The sequence below is a fragment of the Lissotriton helveticus genome, chromosome 7, assembly GCF_964261635.1.
Source record: "Lissotriton helveticus chromosome 7, aLisHel1.1, whole genome shotgun sequence".
NCBI classification, from domain to species: Eukaryota; Metazoa; Chordata; class Amphibia; order Caudata; family Salamandridae; genus Lissotriton; species Lissotriton helveticus.
The window spans coordinates 1,157,658,189-1,157,676,606 of NC_136068.1; the positions used below are offsets into that span (position 1 = coordinate 1,157,658,189).

Consider the following 18,418-nt stretch of genomic DNA (forward strand, 5'->3'; position numbering starts at 1 on the left):
TAATAATAATTAATTACCAATTAATTAATAATTACCAATTAATTATTAATCAAAAATATTAAACAAGATAATAATAATTAATTAAAATTAAATTACTTCCCACCCTATTCCCCTATAAACCCCCAACCCGCTCTGATACTAAAACGCAAAATGTAAACAAAATTACTAATTTCTAAACATACATTAAAACATGTTTAACAAACATATAAAATACTTAACACTAAACAAAATTTAGATATTAGTAACATACATGCCTTAAAATCGATATTCTGTCCATCGATATTATTGCACATCGATATTCTATACCATCAAAATTAAAACATCGATATTATTGTATATCGATATTTTAATATCAATATTTTGTCTCCCTACCATAAGCCTGGGCTGGTCTACCAGAATATTGTAGAATAAATCTCATGTTATAAAACTATTGTAGCTAAACTATTGACTTATAAAATATCAGGAACATATATATATATATACATAGGAAAGCATAGATTTGAAGTGTTTATCTCCTAATATAAGTACATTGATGGCATAAATGTTTTCGAGGGACGCAAATGTGGAGTTACGAATAGTAAGTCGATACTTACCTATTCCTACCTTCAAGATATTTTGGTTTTGTATGTTTAGGCTATGACACTTTTGTGGGATTACATTTCTTTCCTTAATGTTCTGACGAACAGTCATGCCGGGATTGCAGTGTCATTCTCTGCCTTCATTTTGTGCAAAAGAGAAAATGTAATCTTAGGCTCTTTGGCATGAAGACATTATTAGCAGAGCACAGAGAAATGGGTGCCTGTGCTTGCAGTTACACACACAATTTGAGGGAGACATCGAGGATACCTAAACATATAGGCAGGCCCCAGGCCCAGCTCTCCCATGCTGCTTCATCACTATGCTTTCTCCCCGTTTCTCTGAGTGCTCTCTCCTGCTTTTGCCTCGTTTTAACTGCTTTTCCCTTCTTTTCTCCTGCTCTTGTCGCGTTTTCCACTACTTTCTCCTTCCTTTCCCCCATTTTCTGAGTGCTTTCTCCTACTCTTGTCTCACTTTTTACTGCTTTCTCCTTTCTCTCCCTGTTTTTCTGAGTGCTTTCTCAAGCTTTTGCCTAATTTTTGACTGTTTTCTCCATTCTTCCCCCATTTTTCTGAGTGCTTTCTCCTGCCTTTGCCTCATTTTGTACTGCTTTCTCCTTCCTCTGCCCGTTTTTCTGAGTGCTTTCTCCTGTTTTTCCCTCAGTTTTCTCTGCTTTCTCCTTCTTTTCCCCACGTTTTACTGACTGCTTTCTCTTGCTTTTAACCTCGTTTTTCACTGCTTTCGCCACAAAGCAGCTAGCAACTCCTGCACCTTGAAACCCTCACATGCTTTATAAATCCTGATTGATTGATTGAAGTATGAAGTCCTGTGCAATAACACCAGGGAGGAAACTAATACGGATGCTGAAGCAAACCCTGGAAAAGAGACACAAACACTACACACGGAGAAACCAACAATCCAGAGAGCCCGCTACACTGAGAAACCAAAGCATAAGGGTACAATGTGATTTAAGAATGCTGCCTAAAATAACATAACACTATGCAGTTTGCTATTTTGCAGTCTTAATTCTAACCTAGCTTATTAGCTCTAGCGTGAAAGGTTTAGCTGAATGTGTTAGGATCCACACCTTCTAGATGTAGATGCTGAAAAACTCTTAGCAAGGGGCTACTGATCTCATGTGATTCACTAAACAGTTCAGCAACTATAGGGCTATCAAGGAAGCTCAAAGTTTTCATGCATGGTTAGAGATGTGAAACTTTGCTATCTTTAAGGGCTGAGTTTTGTGTAGACTGAGGAAATGTAATTGAGTGACAAAGTGATTGAAATGCTAAAGGATTAATGTAAGTCACTATCAAGCATTCAAAACATTTGTCATGGTGAAATATTTATTGTTCTCCATTCAATGTCTCTCCACATCTCTCACAATGCCAAATGCAGGAATGTCCTGGAGAATTAGGGACTGTTCCCTGTTAGGCTCATTCCATTAAAGTATCTGGAAGTTGTTTATCTAGTCAAAGTGTGAGAAGGAAATTAGACTGGTGCACCATCAACAAACGGGGATGGATTAGAGGGAAAGAAGGTTCTCATTTATTCACTCTCATTTTTCATAGAAAGGCACAATTAGTCGATCATAGAAAATCTGCTTCCGGCAAAAGAAGTATCTTTGCTGTTCTATTAAAAGCAGATCAACCCTTTAAGAAATGTATGTATGATCTGATGCAATTATGGGAGCTGTGCTGAGAAGTGTTGGCGAAGTCCATGAAAAGTATTACAGTTCAGGCGAGTGCTCTGACAGTCAAGGCAGTGCTGCTGAGAGTTATTGATATAATCAATGAAAGCCTTGGCATCCATTTTGAGCAGTGGTGGACCTAGAAGTTGCAGAGCAGAATATGCAGTAAAGGAATGGCTGAGGCCAACCTACAGGTATTTAAATGTAAGTGAGCATCCACATTCCTGGGGCTTTAAAAGCTAAGATATGGGGCTTCTATGTAATCAAGTCATGAGCCGACAAGGATGTCACTGTCAGTTTATTTCCGGAAGTTGTTAAAAAAGTCGTATTTTCTACTGCAGTTTAAAGACTCAGTAGAATGGCATGAGCGAAGGCGTTGATTTGGGCCAACACCTCTAATCAGGGTCCTGACACTGCCTGTATCACTTGCCAACCTACGGTCATTGACAGCCACTAGTAGCAATGATTGTGCCTACAGGGCAATCTGGCAATCCCCAATGGGCTGGCCTGATAGGTCAGTGGGTGGGCTGTTTTTCTGACTGCCTGAGGGACAGTTTTATGGTCTGGTGAGGCATTTCCCTGATATTACCTCAAACCTTGCCTGCAGCTAGCACAAATGTGTGCAGCGTCCCACATCTTAGGACACATGTATACAGCATGTCTTGGCAAGTTTGAAACTCCTCTGATTTGTAAATGTGGGCCATTTTAAATCTATTTCATTGGTTAATGGGACCCACTTTTCATTTGTTGCCCGGCCCTGTTTTCAGTCCCTTTCCTACCCTGTCCTGAATCCTGTGTGATTCCAAGGAGTTCCCCAGGTGTATGTTGGCAAACCCTTGCAGGTCGCAGATCTATGGTCCTGAAGCTAACAGGGGGCTTGGGCTCCATAATTGATTTTTTTCAAAGTACACGCATCGTGGCATGTTTAAATGCCAGAGGGACAATCCTTTCGACAAGTTAAGGATTGATGAATCCCAACAGCTGATCATTAATATCAGGAAGGTGATATTGCCAAGATCTGGCCAGGCAAGGGCCTGGGGGAGCAGCACAGTCTATATTTTATTGGACTGAATCACATTGCACAATCTATGTTTCATAAAATGTTTCCATATCATTTTTGACTCGAGTTTCTTCCTGTTTTATTGCCTGGCAGAGTCTTTTCCGCCTATGTGAAAGAGATTGAAGACAGACCCAGTGCCACGCCCTGGGGCGCCAAGATGCCTTTTGGCGAGCTCCTGTTCGAGAAGGGCGAGAGCGGCGGGTGGGTGCACAGTGCCTGCTTTTCCCCCAGTGGGCAGTGCCTGGCCTGGGTCAGTCATGACAGCACTGTCACCGTGGTCGATGCTGCAAGAGATAAGGTGTAAGTATATGCACTTCAGGAGGTCTGTCTGCATGTATGTTTGGGGGTCACATAGGGGCTGGCAGGATGGAGCTGAAGAAAGTAGGGGCAGTCCCCCTCAAATAATGTTTACATTTAAAGATTCACGCAGTTATACATAAAAAAAATGTTTAAGCACACGCATGACCTGTGGCCAGGGCAGTAGGAATAATGCAATTATGTGGTGTTTACCACTTAATTATGGATGTATTTTTTCCATATAATTTATTGTCTACTGCACAGTCAGCAAATTCCAAAATAATGAATTTGTTGTAGACCAGACACATAAAAAATTACTTGAAGAACCCACTGCGCGCGGTACTGCAAGGTTGCAGCCTCTTTGCAATGGTTAATTGTTCACCTTTCGCTGTTTTTAGGTGTTAACCTGCTAAGGAGATTAAGCTTTTGCTCAAACCATAATAATAAGTGACAAAATGTCACAACAACACTGTCACATAATATGTTGCGCTGTACTCAATGATTTGCCTTTTTTGCTGCATAATTTAACCAACCCTGGTGCACGATTGGTGTTCAAAACTGTCTCAATTTGCACACACTGGCCGCTTTTTAGCAACCTAATTCACTAATGGGGCACTTTTACTTTGGTTTCTGGGCCTGATTTCTGTCCCAGTCAGACCCCTGTCTCCATGATCTATAGATAGACACAGCTCTTGAGTGCGAGTGAATGACTCTGACTTCTTTTTCTGTAGTGTGACCCAGCTGAAGACCGAGTTCCTCCCTTTCCTGAGCGTGATTTTTGTATCCGAGAACCAGTTCATTGCTGCTGTGAGTGCGATGCCTTATTCCATGCATGCTTTACATGTGTTTTTACGGCTTCGGTCCTGTATCCTCGGGTACAAATGCAAAATATCAAAATACTGTCTCCTTTTCCACTACATAATATCATTAATTAATACAGGATTGTATAAAGCATCTATTAATGAAGGGATACGAAGTTTCAATGGCTGAATTTAAGAATGAAACAGTAAATGCAATAATGTCCAGCCCTGCAGAGCATCCATTTAGCATATCTGACTAGGACTGAAGCAATACACTTCTATCCGTTCTAATGCAGTACCTGGCTTCCCCATCACCGAGAGACCCTGGAGCAGCAGTAGCTGCTGTAGGGCAAGGAATGCAGCCCAAAGATGTAAATGAGCCAGTCAAACAGCTATGGTGATTCCATCACAGTCCCTTGGCAGTCCACCCAGAAAGGAAAAAAACAGATATGGCCTCAGTTATCTTACCAGTCTGAATCCAGCCTGGAAGTGATCGAGTGGGATCCTGGAATTGTAGTTTGACGTGACTGAATTCTGAAGTGAGGTGAGTAGCAGAGGGGATGCAGGGCTGGTTGGTACGTGGCATCTGTAAGGTGTATTTGATGCTGAGTGGCACATCTTGGATGCTTTGACCGAATTATCCCTTGCTCTGCTGGCTGATACCTTCCTTAGTGCAGAAAGATCAGGTATCACAGAACCCCAGAGGTGACTCTGCTGGGACAGGGAAAGCAAGGGCACAGGGTGGCACAGTTAAAGGTGAGAATAGTCAGAGGTACCCTCATAACTGAGTGACATTGGGCCAAGAAATAGCAGACATAAGATAAAACTAGGACATGGCACTCAGGAATAACATGGATGGTGCAGCATACTGATAGACTAATTCAACTACTCGGGTCTCTGTAAATCGAGAAATCAGTTCTAAACCTTCACAAAGGTTAAATATTTTCTATCTTGCTCACTCAGTCTATTTACCCTTTTTCACTTAAAGTCGGCAATACAGGTACCAGGCAGCGGCGGCTCCTTTGCTAAAGAGGAGGAGCGTCGCCCGACTGACTGCTCTGCAAACAGTGTAAAAAGAAAACTAAATCCATAATAACTAACGCTTTCATCATTTTAGTTTTCCTTCCTGCTCAGGTGCGGGCTGGGAAGGTGGGCCAGGCTGGCCAGTGCAGGGGGCAGGAGGAGGAGCGTAAAGCACACTGTAAAGTGGGCATGACGGTTTGGCTGGCCTAAAAGGACCGGTCAAACCCTCATGCGCACTTTTCATCTTCCCCACCAGGCTGCATTACACAGCCCAGTGAAGAACATGCAAAGCCTCCAAGCTCCTGTCTGAGTGCCAATCCATGGTGATCAGACCAATCACACGCCAGACCAATCACAACGCTGCTTGAGGCAGCGTTGTGACTGGACTAGGGATTCAGGGAGGCTGGGAGATTCCTGTTGCAGCGCAGAGAAGAAGGAGCAGAGGTGGCAGCACACGGCGGCACCCAGGTAAGTCTGTTTAATTTTATTTTTTGTATTCCCCGGATTTCATCCCTATTACCCCACCCGCGCTTAGTAGCTGCACAATGCAGCACACATAGAAACAGCAAAAACAATGAGAAATAAAGCATTTCTCCTCGTTTTGCCATGTTAAGACCAGGTTTTCCCTGGTCTAAATGTTGGCTCTGCATCCTATTTACACCACCCTTGTAAATAGGGGGCAACGTCTAAATCAATGGGTGTTGCAGCAGAACGCCCACCGCAACACCCATTGCTCATCCCTTTCACACTAAGTATAGTGAGAAAGGGTGTCTTATGTACAAGGCGGGGTTGCCGCCTTGCAAATAAGGCAAAGCCCCTATCAACACAGGAATGTCACTAAAAGGGGCGATAAGGGCTTGTAAATATGCCCCTTAATCTGTAGTACATTCTCAAAAGTAAATGACATCAATCGCATTATTGTTTTCAGCTCACCGGAACACTGAAGGACAGTCTCTTTTATGCAAGTATTTTACATACTGTAGTAGCATGTTGCCCTTGCATCCCCCTCGCAGGGCCACGATTGCTGCCCCTACCTCTTCACATACAGCAGCCCAGACAACATTGAGGTCATTGGAAAAATCGGCGGCCAGAAGCAGAGCTCCAGGGGGAACATGTCAGCCATGCAGCACTTCCGGAATCTGGACAAGAAAGCCACAGTGGAGAACGAGGATCCTACAGTGGCCACACTCCACCAAAACAGCATCAGGCGAGTTTTCAGTGGGTTGCTCTTTTGGAAACGTTTGAAAGAAACCTATTGTTTCACACACCCCCCTCTCTTTTCTTCCTTCTTTCTCTCTCTCTTTGCTACCACTGAGCAAACATACATGTAAAGCAGCCCAAGAAAGACAACTGTATACAATGTACATGTGAAACTTATTCAATTCAATAAAAAAAAATGAAATAAAAAAAAAAGAAACCTATTGTTTCTTGCTTTATTTGTAAAAATGTTTTCCTATATATTTCTACAAGTGAGAAGCGATATAGCTATTCTTTACTATAAAAGGCATCACATACACCTTCTGAGATATATTTTCACTGTTCTTCTCTGGAGTTCGCTTTAACCCCTTCACTGAAGGAGTGAATGCATACACCGGCCCTAGAGCTTTTAAAAAAACAAAAAAATCAGCCTCAGTGTTCATACACATGTACCACTGTGTGCACCATTGCAAATATATTTTTTGAAGCTCATTCAGGGATATGTATTGGTGCATACGTTCTATAGATATCTCAGGCAGCCTGAACATATATTAATAAATATGTGGAGATGTTTTAATGTTTTTTTACCAAAATTGCTGAATATATTGTTGTTTTTCCCTAATGGAAAAAACACAAACTGTGAAATGCTAACCAAGAAAATGATGTCCAGTATGTCTGGAGCCTGGCAATATACTAAACGCATGTGGGCCTTTGTAAAGAATGTAGTGTATAGAATTAATTATGTAATATCACTGCAGACCACTGCATTGTGTCAGTATGACTGGTATCTGATGATTAATAACAAACTAAAGACTATATGGAAAGTATAAAAACAACATAGTTTCTAATTCTGTACAAACTAAGAAATCTTTGAGGTGCAAACTAGAGATTTCTTGCCTTGACTAGCTGGCTGGGAGAAGGTGCTGAACAATATATTGTCAGGGTAGATTAGTGAAAGGACCAAGTTTCAGGATCAACTGTCTCCATGATGAACAGGGTCAGTACTGATCAGCATTAGGTGGGCCTCTGTCTAGAGTGGCACAGTGAGTAGAAAACGATGGGTCGGAATGCTACCCCAAGGCATTGCCAATGGTTAGACTTTTGCAATCATTAATCCCATCACTTTTTGGGTGTTTGCTTGCCCATAGTATGCCTAGAAGCATGAGACTGGCACAGCTTTCCAAGCCTACTACGGTCAATGACTGTGTATTTCAAAAAGTACTACAATTGCACCAATTCAAGATCTTTTGTGGTTGCAAATGTAGTATTTTTTTCATAAACCAAGCACTATATGGGCCTGATTCACAAAGGTAACTTATACTTGTGAGTAGTTATTGAAGATAAGATGCAGTATCTCTAAGTTAAATAATTGTTATAAGTAACACAGAACAACATCTCCAGGTTGCCTCTACAACGCTCCTCCTGGCAATGACAGTTATTCCTCACATAACATTCTAACACCAACTCCCTGTCCAGTATTCCATTTAGAATCTACAAAGGGACAAGCATGAGCGGTGTTCAGAGGCTGAGGGAAAACAGAGAAAGACATGAGGGAAAAAGGGTAAAAGGAAATACCAAATCAAAATTACAAAAGGTATTTACACTCTTGAGTAAGTTTCTACTTTTTGTCTTTTCAAAGAACCCAAGTGTAAATTTACTCCAAACGTGTAAAATACAGGTTTTCACCAAATTTAAGCGCCTGGAGGCTATTCGAAAACTGAATTTTGTAGTAGGTTTTGTAGTAATACAAGAGTACTACAAACATATTACAAAATGCTATTCACAAACTTCACTTCTACTATTTACTACTGCAAAGAAAACAGTACCAGGCCCTTCATATAAACCCTAAAGTACTCCCGTAGACGTGGACTTGATTCTAATTGTAGATGGAGGAACATTCTAGTGTATTAAATGAATTATAAGAGAAGCTTGTACAGAGCACATCCTGAACTCAAGTATTTAAAAGTGTTCTCATGTGTGATGATCAAGTAAGAAAAAGCTCTGAAATAAAGAGTTGCTTCTAATGCCTTTTTTGTAAAGTGGAGGAATTAAACTACCAGTCCAAGATCTTGAAATTGAGCCTTTTGTATAGCAAAAGTTGAAGCCTGGGGTCAATAGTTTTCCCAAGAATTCTACATAGGGACTTATTACGACAATGGCGGTCCATGGGACCGCCATAGTCGTGGTGGTGGTTCCGCCAGCGCCACACCGCAGGACCACCCGCAGTATTATAAGTGTGGCAGTTGGACTGCCACTGAACAGCTGCTACCACCGCGGATCAAGGATCATACGGTGGTCTGGCACCGGTTTGAGGCCAAAATATGCTGGCAGTGCCCAGCGGCACAGCAGAGCATATTTTGAGTTGCCCCACTGCCACCCTTTTCATGGCGGTTGCACTGCCATGAAAAGGGGGGCAGTGAGACAACAAAGGGGGCCCTACAGGGCCCTCTTGTGCCTCTGTGCACTGGGGTGCATGCGGGGTCACCTGTTGTGCCCCCCTGTAGTTATGCACCCCCCCAGTTCCTGCACTTGAAGGAATGCACGACATGGTGCATCCCTTCCCGTGCAGGAATGTGCGCTGGCAGTCCCACGGCGGTGCTGTTTAAGGTTCACAATGAACCTTTAAACAGTGCCGCCATGGGACCACCCCGCCATCTGCCCGCCAGACCACAACATGTTTTGTAATCTGGCACGTGGCGGTGAGTTTTGGCGGCCCAGGAACAGGGGGTTGGCGTGCCGCCTGCTCCAGGACTGCTGAAACTCAAAATAAGGCCCTTAGCCTTTAACACTGTGACCTGTACCCGATCTTGGGCATTACATTGGAAAGTCATGAGGTAAGGAAAATGTCCACATTTGAATTTAGTGAACTCAGTGATGCAAAATATATCTCTAGAAAAAATAGCTCAGGTTCTGAAATGGTTGAAATAAAGAATAGCCATGCCTGCTGTGAGATGGTAGTTTCTGGGATATTTTTCACTTCAGAACACTAGCTTGCAGTAATCTGCCAGATGGATATAGGGTTTTTATTCTTGGATACAACTTCTAAATCCTATCAAAGGAGGTGAGATTGCTTTTGCTGCATTTTAAGTCTATGTTTCTTTCAGGTGCTTCCTAATTGTTTTAATTTACTTGCTCTCCAAGCTGAAGGATCTTTATATTGTCTCTGTTTAACTCCATACAAAGGGCAAGATCTATTACATCTCCAGACAAAGGTTTAATTATTTTTACTTTGTCTCTCTGTCTCCATGATTCGGGAAGAATTAACCAAAAGGCAATGTTTAAATGGCTCAATCATAATATCCTCTGTGGCTTGCTGTAATTGATCTTTAAAAGTGGTTAAGCATTAATTTGCTTTAAGCACAGCTTTAGAGTTCTAGACCACCCAGTCACTTGTATTGAGGATCTCTGTTTTTCCACCCATTAGATTCCAGGAATAGATCACCTTTGATGAAAGTGCCATTTTGACAGAAAGAAGTAAATGATCACTTTAAGATTCCAGATTATCTGCCCTTCAGTAAGTAAATCAAAAAGGGCATAGTTTCAATATCATCTATTATCGAGGAGCTAGAAGTCCTCCATCTGAGGCTAGAATTTCTTCGAGGGCCTTATTAGCAGATATTTCCAAATAAATGTGAAATTTGTCATTAATGTACCCTACAATTATGACCCAGTCTCCCTGACTTAAATAAATAAGTGCAGAAATGAAGTCAAAGACGTTTCAGAGACTTTCATTATTCTTATTATCTGGTGGAAAGTAAAAATTTAGAAATAGACAAGTGGATTTCTTATTTGACACAGCGCTGTTAAAAATAAATGTTAGACCCTAAGTACTAATATCAGTAATGGAACCATTTCATAATTCTAAGTCCTGTCAACTAAAAGGAGAATTGATAGACCCCCCACTTGCATGAACCTTTATAATAAATGTGGCTGGATTACTAATAACATAATAATAATAAACTACAAATTCTTTCTTGCAAACAAATAATGTCTGCTTGAGATTCGAGTAAAAGTAGCCTTTTCTCTAGATGTGTGTGTATGCCAGCCACATTCAGGGACCAGATAAATAGATTAGAGGTAGAGTTAAGGGTATGCAAGGATTGATAGGTTTGTGGAGTTAATCACTCCAGTGACCCATGACCAGTCTTTTATTACTTCTGTTTCACCTTGTTTTTGAAGGGTCGAATTTAGAATTCTTACTGAATGCCCAGTAGGGCCACAGGCGATAGTGAGAAAATCACCTAACGATGGAACGTGGATGACAGAGAAGAGATTTCATCATTTGTAGATTAAAAGGATTTTTTCATTTAATTATTACTTGCTTGACCCCCGTTTGTGGTTTGGATATTGTTAGATGATGAATGTTGTATGGGGTAAACATAAAAAATACTAGAATCCAAAATAATACAGGGAACAAAAGTTGAATTAAATTCAAATAAAAAGGAAAGGTGACTCAAATTATTCTGGATATTAACCCATTTAAACCAGCAGAATGAATCATTTATAACTGTGGATGCATGTGTAGAAGAGATATAATACAAGATCTATTCAGAGATGCGTCCACAAATCAAAAAATATCAACAAATGTAATTATAAGGGAACAATGTCCCTAGTAGTAGAAAAGTGAGGTCCTTGGGAAGCCTTATTTGATTGTAAAGTGTGTATAGTGGACTCATCAGGAGTATGAGTTGTAATTTTAGTTTTACGGAACAATTTTGCCCTCTTATTTCTCCTCCTGAAGATTCACCAGCCAACATCTTCCTGTGATCCACCATCACAAGGAAGATATTGGTTGGTGAATCTTCAGGAGGAGCAATAAGAAGGCAAATCTCCTTATTGTCATCTATAATTTCAATCAAGTCCTGAAAAAGCAGAGGTTTGAGTATCTTTTTAGGGTGCCTCCATTTTTTTCTTTTTTTTCTCAGCATACTTTTTAGATACTTGAATGAATGTCCACTGTTTCAGATGATGTACACTGATATTCCGCAGCCTCTTTTTCAAAGTATTTTTCATCAACTCTGTTGCTGAAGATCTATTAAAGTCAAATCAAACTACCTTTGCTTATTTTGTAAAAACTGGATAACAAGCTACTTTACTAAAATGTTCTTCCAGTGGCGCAGTTAAATCTTTCTGAAACAATTTTTTAACAAATAAAATGTATCAGTCAACAATGATTTTTTAAATGGCACATATGTTTCCCTTTGTGTGATAATGGACTTATTTGAACTTTTTTTTATAAATTTACTCTGAACTGGCTTAGGCATGGCAGAAGCAGAACCAGCTTGTGAGTTTTTTATTTTATTTGTAATATTTAACTCTATGTGTCTACCCAGTATAAAGACAATGAAAGATGAAACAGCATTTCGAGCACATGATCAGAGTTGGAAGAAAGTTTTCTAACAAAGAAAGAATAGACCTTAATGCTCTATTTAGAGCTAGAAGACATAGTCAAAAGGGATGTTAAAGAAGCTAAATAAATGAAGTTCTGGGTTAGCAGATACATTTTATTCATGATTAGGTTTACCACTTAGGGTGCTAATGAAGATTATGTATCTCTTTATGAAGTCCAGATTTTGTCGAGGGAATTTCTTTTTTTTTTTTTTTGGGCATATCTTTTTTTTTTGTTGTAACTTTTATTACATAAAACAACAAAAAACACATCAACAAACAAACAAGGCAATATGACGAAAGTACAACCATTAGGCATGTGCTCAAGGAGGGCGGGAGATACATGACAACAGGAGAAAAAATTTGTCGAATACAGATGAGGGGGGGGCCGAAGGCGAAATTGCATATAAACAGTACAATATACCACAGCATTGCCGGAATGCAGGTCAGGGCGATTGAGAAGGACTAGGAATCTCTGCTACTGGGGGCGTACATATATCTCCCCGGTATGAGTTCCACTGGTTCCAAATCTTTCCCCATTTTCTGGGTCTACCTCTTGCTATATACACCGTTTTCTCTCTGAACATGCACCAGTCCATACTCTCTTTCCAGGCAGTCACTGTAGGTGGCCTCTGGGACCCCCATAATTGTGCAATATCTCGTTTGGCTATCATATTAGCAAGAGTCACCCATCGAAGCTGCGACACATCATAATCATTTGGGCCCCACGCGTTCAACAGACATTGCCGGGCTTCTGGCATCATCACAACACCCGTTACTTCATTCATCTCTTCATGTATACGATTCAAAAACGCATCACATCAGGGCATTCCCTGGTTATATGAAGATAGGTGCCAAGGAGACCACAACCATGCCTACATAAGCCATCAGCGGAATAGCCCATATGGATCAGACGGGGGCCGGTGACATAGATTTGATGGAGGATCTTGAGTTGGACCAGGCGGAGACGGGCCGGAATGGAAACCTCCCTGGGAAAGGAGATCGCGGATTGCCAGTCCTCATCATCAAGTTCAATACCATCAGCAATCCAGGTGTCCCGAAGGCGATCAAGCAAACTCGATCGGTCATTAATCATCTTTTTATAAAACAATCAGATGGTACTAGCCGGCACATGACCATCCAATATACGATCTTCGAGGGGGGAGGATTCCAGAATGTCACTACCCACAGGAAACACAGAATTCAAGGCATGGCGTATTTGGACATTACGAAAAAATTCCCTGTTACTCAGCTGATATTCCACTTGTAAGTCCGAAAAGGTCTTCACCCCACCTTTAACCCAAAGATCACGCACTTTACTAATACCGATCGTGTCCTATTTATCAAACCCCTTCGTCTTCCATAGACAACCCAATTTTGCGGAGGCATAAAGCGGAGTAGAGCCGGTTAGTCTATTGCTCCAACCCATAGCCGCAGTCGCGCTATGCCATACACGCACGGCTATAGCGGTAGGTCCCGAAAGTCGTGAACGGGAAGATCCCGAGTAAAGCGCCCTGTTGTAATCACCACCCGGGAGCAGCCACCTATACATTTCAAATGCTGGATTCAGTGCCGGACCATACAGCACATGGTTGATGGCAGCAAGTTGGGAAGCCCAATAATACCTTTGAATATCCGGAAGCGCTATGCCGCCATCATACCAGGGAAGTGTTAATTTCGGAAGAGCGATGCGTGAACGTCCGTCCCATATCAACTGCCTCTGCAAGGATTCTATCTCCCGAAAATATTTCGACGGGATCACATCAAAACTGTTCTGAAGTGCATATAGGAATCGCGGTAAGGACATCATTTTAAAAAGAGCCGCACGCCCTAAAGGAGACAACGGTAATTTATGCCAGCGCACTACATCCGAGCACAACTGTTGGAGTGGTGGGAGTAGATTGCGTTCATAGCGAACCGCCGGGTCCAGCGAGATAAACACACCCAAGTATTTAAAACCAGACTGCGACACCTGGATGGGGCAGCCCCGCGGTAATCGAGGGACACCACCCGCGAGCACATAAATATAGGATTTTGACCAGTTAATAACAAGGCCAGAGTTCTTCCCAAAGGAGTTAAGCACGTCGAACAACACGTTAAGCGATTTTTGGGGAGATGTCAGGTACAATAAAATATCATCCGCGTACAAGGAGATACGATCTTCAAAGTCCGGAGTCCAACGTATACCATTCATTGAGGGCTCCCACCGTAGCCAAGCAGCAAGTGGCTCCAACGCAAGAGCAAAGAGAAGCGGGGATAACGGACAACCCTGCCGTGTGCCCCTCCCAAGAACAAAAGGCATGGAGACCCGACCATTGACCACTACCTGCGCCAGTGGCGTTTCATACAGGAGTTTGACCCAACTAATAAAGCTAGCGCCAAAACCAAACTTGGCGAGTGCGGCCCAAAGATACGACCATTCAATTGTGTCAAATGCCATCGTGGCGTCCAGGGACGCCAAGATGGCCGGTTCGCGCAACGTCTGGGCCCTCACGAGAACACCATGCAAACGCCGCAAATTCAATGCCGTGTTACGATGAGGGATAAAGCCCGACTGATCCGGATGAATCAGGTCGCTGATCACCGTAATCAGACGATTAGCGAGTAACTTGGCAAGAATCTTAGGCTCCGCATTTAAGAGCGAAATAGGTCTGTAAGACGCGCAACGATCCCGTGGCTTGCCCTCCTTGTGGATTACCACAATGGTCGCAAGACGCTGATCTCGAGGGAGGGAGCCATTTTCTCGTGCAGCCAAAAACATATCTCGAAGATAAGGTGCCAGCGTATCAGGTCGTAGCTTATACAATTCGATAGGGAGGCCATTGGGACCCAAAGCCTTGCCGGAGCGAATAGAGCGTATCGCAAGAGCTACCTCATCCACCGAGGGCGCGGCATCCAAACAGTCCCGATCCGATTCTGACAAACAAGGAAGTGCAATATTTTTAAGTAAAGACTGAGAATCCTCCTCGGGCCTGTCGGACACCGAGGTATACACCGCTCGGAAATAATCAGCAAAGCATTCAACAATTTCAACAGGGTCTGTCACACGCATACCATCCAATTTCTCAATCACAGGAACCACACGACTCGCTCTCTCCTTTCTATCCAGCCAGACAATCAATTTTCCTGCTTTGTCGCCCACATCATACAACCGTCCCTGCTGTTCCCTACTCATCATCTTGGCCGCATCAGTAACCAAAGTTTTATATTCCAACTGCTTAAGGTGGAGAATATGCAATGCGTCTCGAGTTACATCTCGCTCCAATGCAGTCTCTAATTCAGTAATTTCTGTCTCGAGACGAACAATTACCTCATTCTTACATTTCTTGGCACATCCAATCAAAGACAATGCCTGTCCCCCGATAACAGTCTTGAAAGCTTCCCACACGAAACAGGCGAGGACACGGAACCCACGTTTTCAGCAAAATACAAATCTAGTGATTTAATCAATTCAGTGTGGGTTTTGGGGTTAAGAAGATACCAGGGGTTAATCGGGGCTACCCTCCCTTCAGCGTCTGTGTTCAAATTAAAATGAAACCAGAGAGGGGAATGGTCTGATATACCCCGAGCCAGGTGTCTAATCTCTCCAATCGAAGGGGACAGGGCAGCCGGCACTAGGATATAATCCAATCTAGAAAGACTACCATGTGCTCCCGAGTGGAAAGTAAACTGTGTCTGCTCCGGATGCATAAGCCGCCAACAATCCACCAGCCCCAATGTCTCCAGGAAGTCACCCAACCAGGATTGCGCAGCAGTAAGGTCTCTGGGTGGATAGCGGTCCGCTCTGCCGGAGACGACGGAGTTAAAATCACGACCTAATATCAGAACACCCTCCGGGAGACCCAAAACCATCCGCCCCAAGTCTGCAAATGTTGTGGATTGTAGGCCAGGAGGAACATAGACCGACACCAACGAAACTGTTCTTCCTTCCCACCTCCCCACAAGTGCTACATATCGACCCCTGGTGTCGAGAACCACATCATCAACCTCGAGGGGGAGTGAGGTCTTAAGCAATACACCCACCCCTCTAGAACTAGATGTAAATCCAGAATGGGCAGCAAGACGATAACCCCGTCTGTTAAGAGCATAACAAGTATTCCCAATCAAGTGTGTCTCTTGTAACAGTACAACGTCGGGTGAGAGGCGCCGAAAAAGCTGCATAACCACCCCTCTCTTTATCCGATCACCCAACCCATTCACATTCCAGCACAGAACCCTCAATCCCCTACCCCCATCCAAACCCACGACGAACTCCCATCTCAGAACGAGCACCACACCAATGTCCGAAATAGTAATAGTTTGTTGCCTTGAAAAAGAAAAAACGAACAACCCCAACACATTTCCCCCCCCTCCCCCCAATGTTCCCAACACAACTCCCCCCCACCCTGCACCCCTGCACAGACTCGGAAGCCACCCCAATTTGCATTGTGCCTGTCGCCCTAACAATAAAAAACAACAACTAATCTACACAAAGAAACCCCAGAGGAGGAAAGGGTCCCTTCGTCCCCGCTACCTCCCAGGATACGCAGGGAACGATCAAAGAAGTCAGTGAGCCACAGCTGTCCACGGAGAATAGTACTCCGGACACAGACACCATCGTCATTCTTGGTCCATTAGGCCCCCCTCAGCGCCACCAGTGTGGTCCTGGCCAGCACGGCGAGCGGGCAAAGTGTCCAACCAATCACTTGCTTCCTCAGGCCGGACGAAAAAGAATGTCCGATCGTCGTATTCAACAAGCAGTCGGGCCGGGAACAACATCGCGTATTTCAACTCCATGTCTCTAAGCCGCCGTTTCACCCCTTGAAATCCCATTCGTTGCTTCTGGACCGACTGGGAAAAGTCCGGATAAAAGTTCACTGCAGCATTCTCGAACTGCGTAGGACCGCTTGTCCGTGCCGCCTGCAAGATGGCGCCGCGGTCCCTGAAGTTGAAGATTCGTGCGATAATCGGACGGGGGGAAAACCGGGCTTTGCCTGACCCCCCGGCACCCTGTGTGCACGTTCAATAGCAAAGAATTTGCTCAAGCCCTTGGGTGCGAGATGATTGAGGATAAGGTCCTCTACTCGAAGATCAGTAGAGAGTGAACTAGAGTCTTCCGGGACCCCAATAATACGCACATTGTTGCGCCGTGCACGGCCCTCAAAATCCTCCAAGCGACGAGCAAAAAAGTCATTAGCAGTTCGAAGGTTGCGCACTTCTGTTTGCAAGTCGGACACATCCGTTGTGAGGCTGGATGTCTTTAGATCAAGTGACTTCACCTTCTCGTTCGTCTTGGCCAAATCAGTTCTAATTAGGTTGACATCAATGGCCACCGTGTCCAGTTTCAGAGCCAGGGCTTCATACTGTTGGCCAATAGAGGTCTTGATACCAGCAATGGCGCCCATTACGTCCTGCAGCGTTAAGTCCGCCGACATCGCAGGATCGTCGACAGCCTCCTCCCGTGTCTTAGGTATGCCACCGGGGTCTCCTTTAGAAAGTGTGTAGCGGTCCATGACATTTGTCTGGGCTGAGCCTCCTCGGAAGGTGGTCTTGACTTTCCGTTTTTCATCGTCGGACTTGCCCGTCATGGCGAGCCGGGTGCCCCGAAGGGAAGCTTGGGATCTGGTCCAAATGGCTCCTTAGAATTCACCCACAAGAATACCAGATGCAGAGACGAGTCAATTTGAATCCACAGCCAAACTGTCGCTAGCTCCGAGCCCAATGAACTGGCATAGGAGCCATCCCGACCAGCCCTCACCCGCAGAGGGGATACGGTGTGCAGGAGAAACGAAACCGAAAGTGAAGTGAGGCTGTGAACTGATCCCCGCCAGCCGTTGTTGTTGAATTATGATCTGGGTAAAGCCACTACTCAAGGCCCAGGTTGTCCCATGGAGAAGGCCACAAACTTCAGGATGGCGTAACTCGGGGACCCGACGTCCGATTCCGATCCTGGAACCTACTAGTACATCAGCCGGGCTGTGTCTTCAATGATCTTCCGTCAAATCAGGATATTGTCCAGGATAAATGCGGGAGGCGTCGAGGGTTCTCGGGAGCCCTGTGCTCACGCGGCCATCTCGGATGCGCGCGAAGCTCCTCCCCCCTCGAGGGAATTTCTTGAATAATTCCAACATTTAGGAAAGTATAATCAATCGGTATACCCAATTAGTGGATTCTGTGAAATCTTTAATATGCGCTAATCTTCAGTTGTTGGAACTCCAATTTTTTCCATAGTGAGATCTATATTTTGTGGTTGATTTAATGCCCAACTGACAAAAGAACAAGTGTCTTGTTTACTTTGCTACGGACTGCCTCATCTTCTAAGACTCATGCAGAGAAGAAAAGTGAGAGAAAGTGAAGTTATGCTAGCTGTCCCCACAGCTAGCTGGCCTTTTGAAGGATTACTAATTT

General features: G+C 43.7%; 1 protein-coding gene across 1 annotated transcript in view; it reads left to right on the forward strand.

The window, feature by feature from the left end:
* The window catches only part of LOC144770060 (actin-related protein 2/3 complex subunit 1A-B-like), a 159,178-nt gene that overhangs the window by 123,316 nt on the left and 17,444 nt on the right, over positions 1-18,418 (forward strand). Inside the window, exons 6-8 of the mRNA XM_078654291.1 lie at positions 3,420-3,626; positions 4,355-4,430; positions 6,460-6,653. Coding sequence (XP_078510417.1) covers positions 3,420-3,626; positions 4,355-4,430; positions 6,460-6,653 — 477 coding nt within the window. The remainder of the gene's footprint in view (positions 1-3,419; positions 3,627-4,354; positions 4,431-6,459; positions 6,654-18,418) is intronic.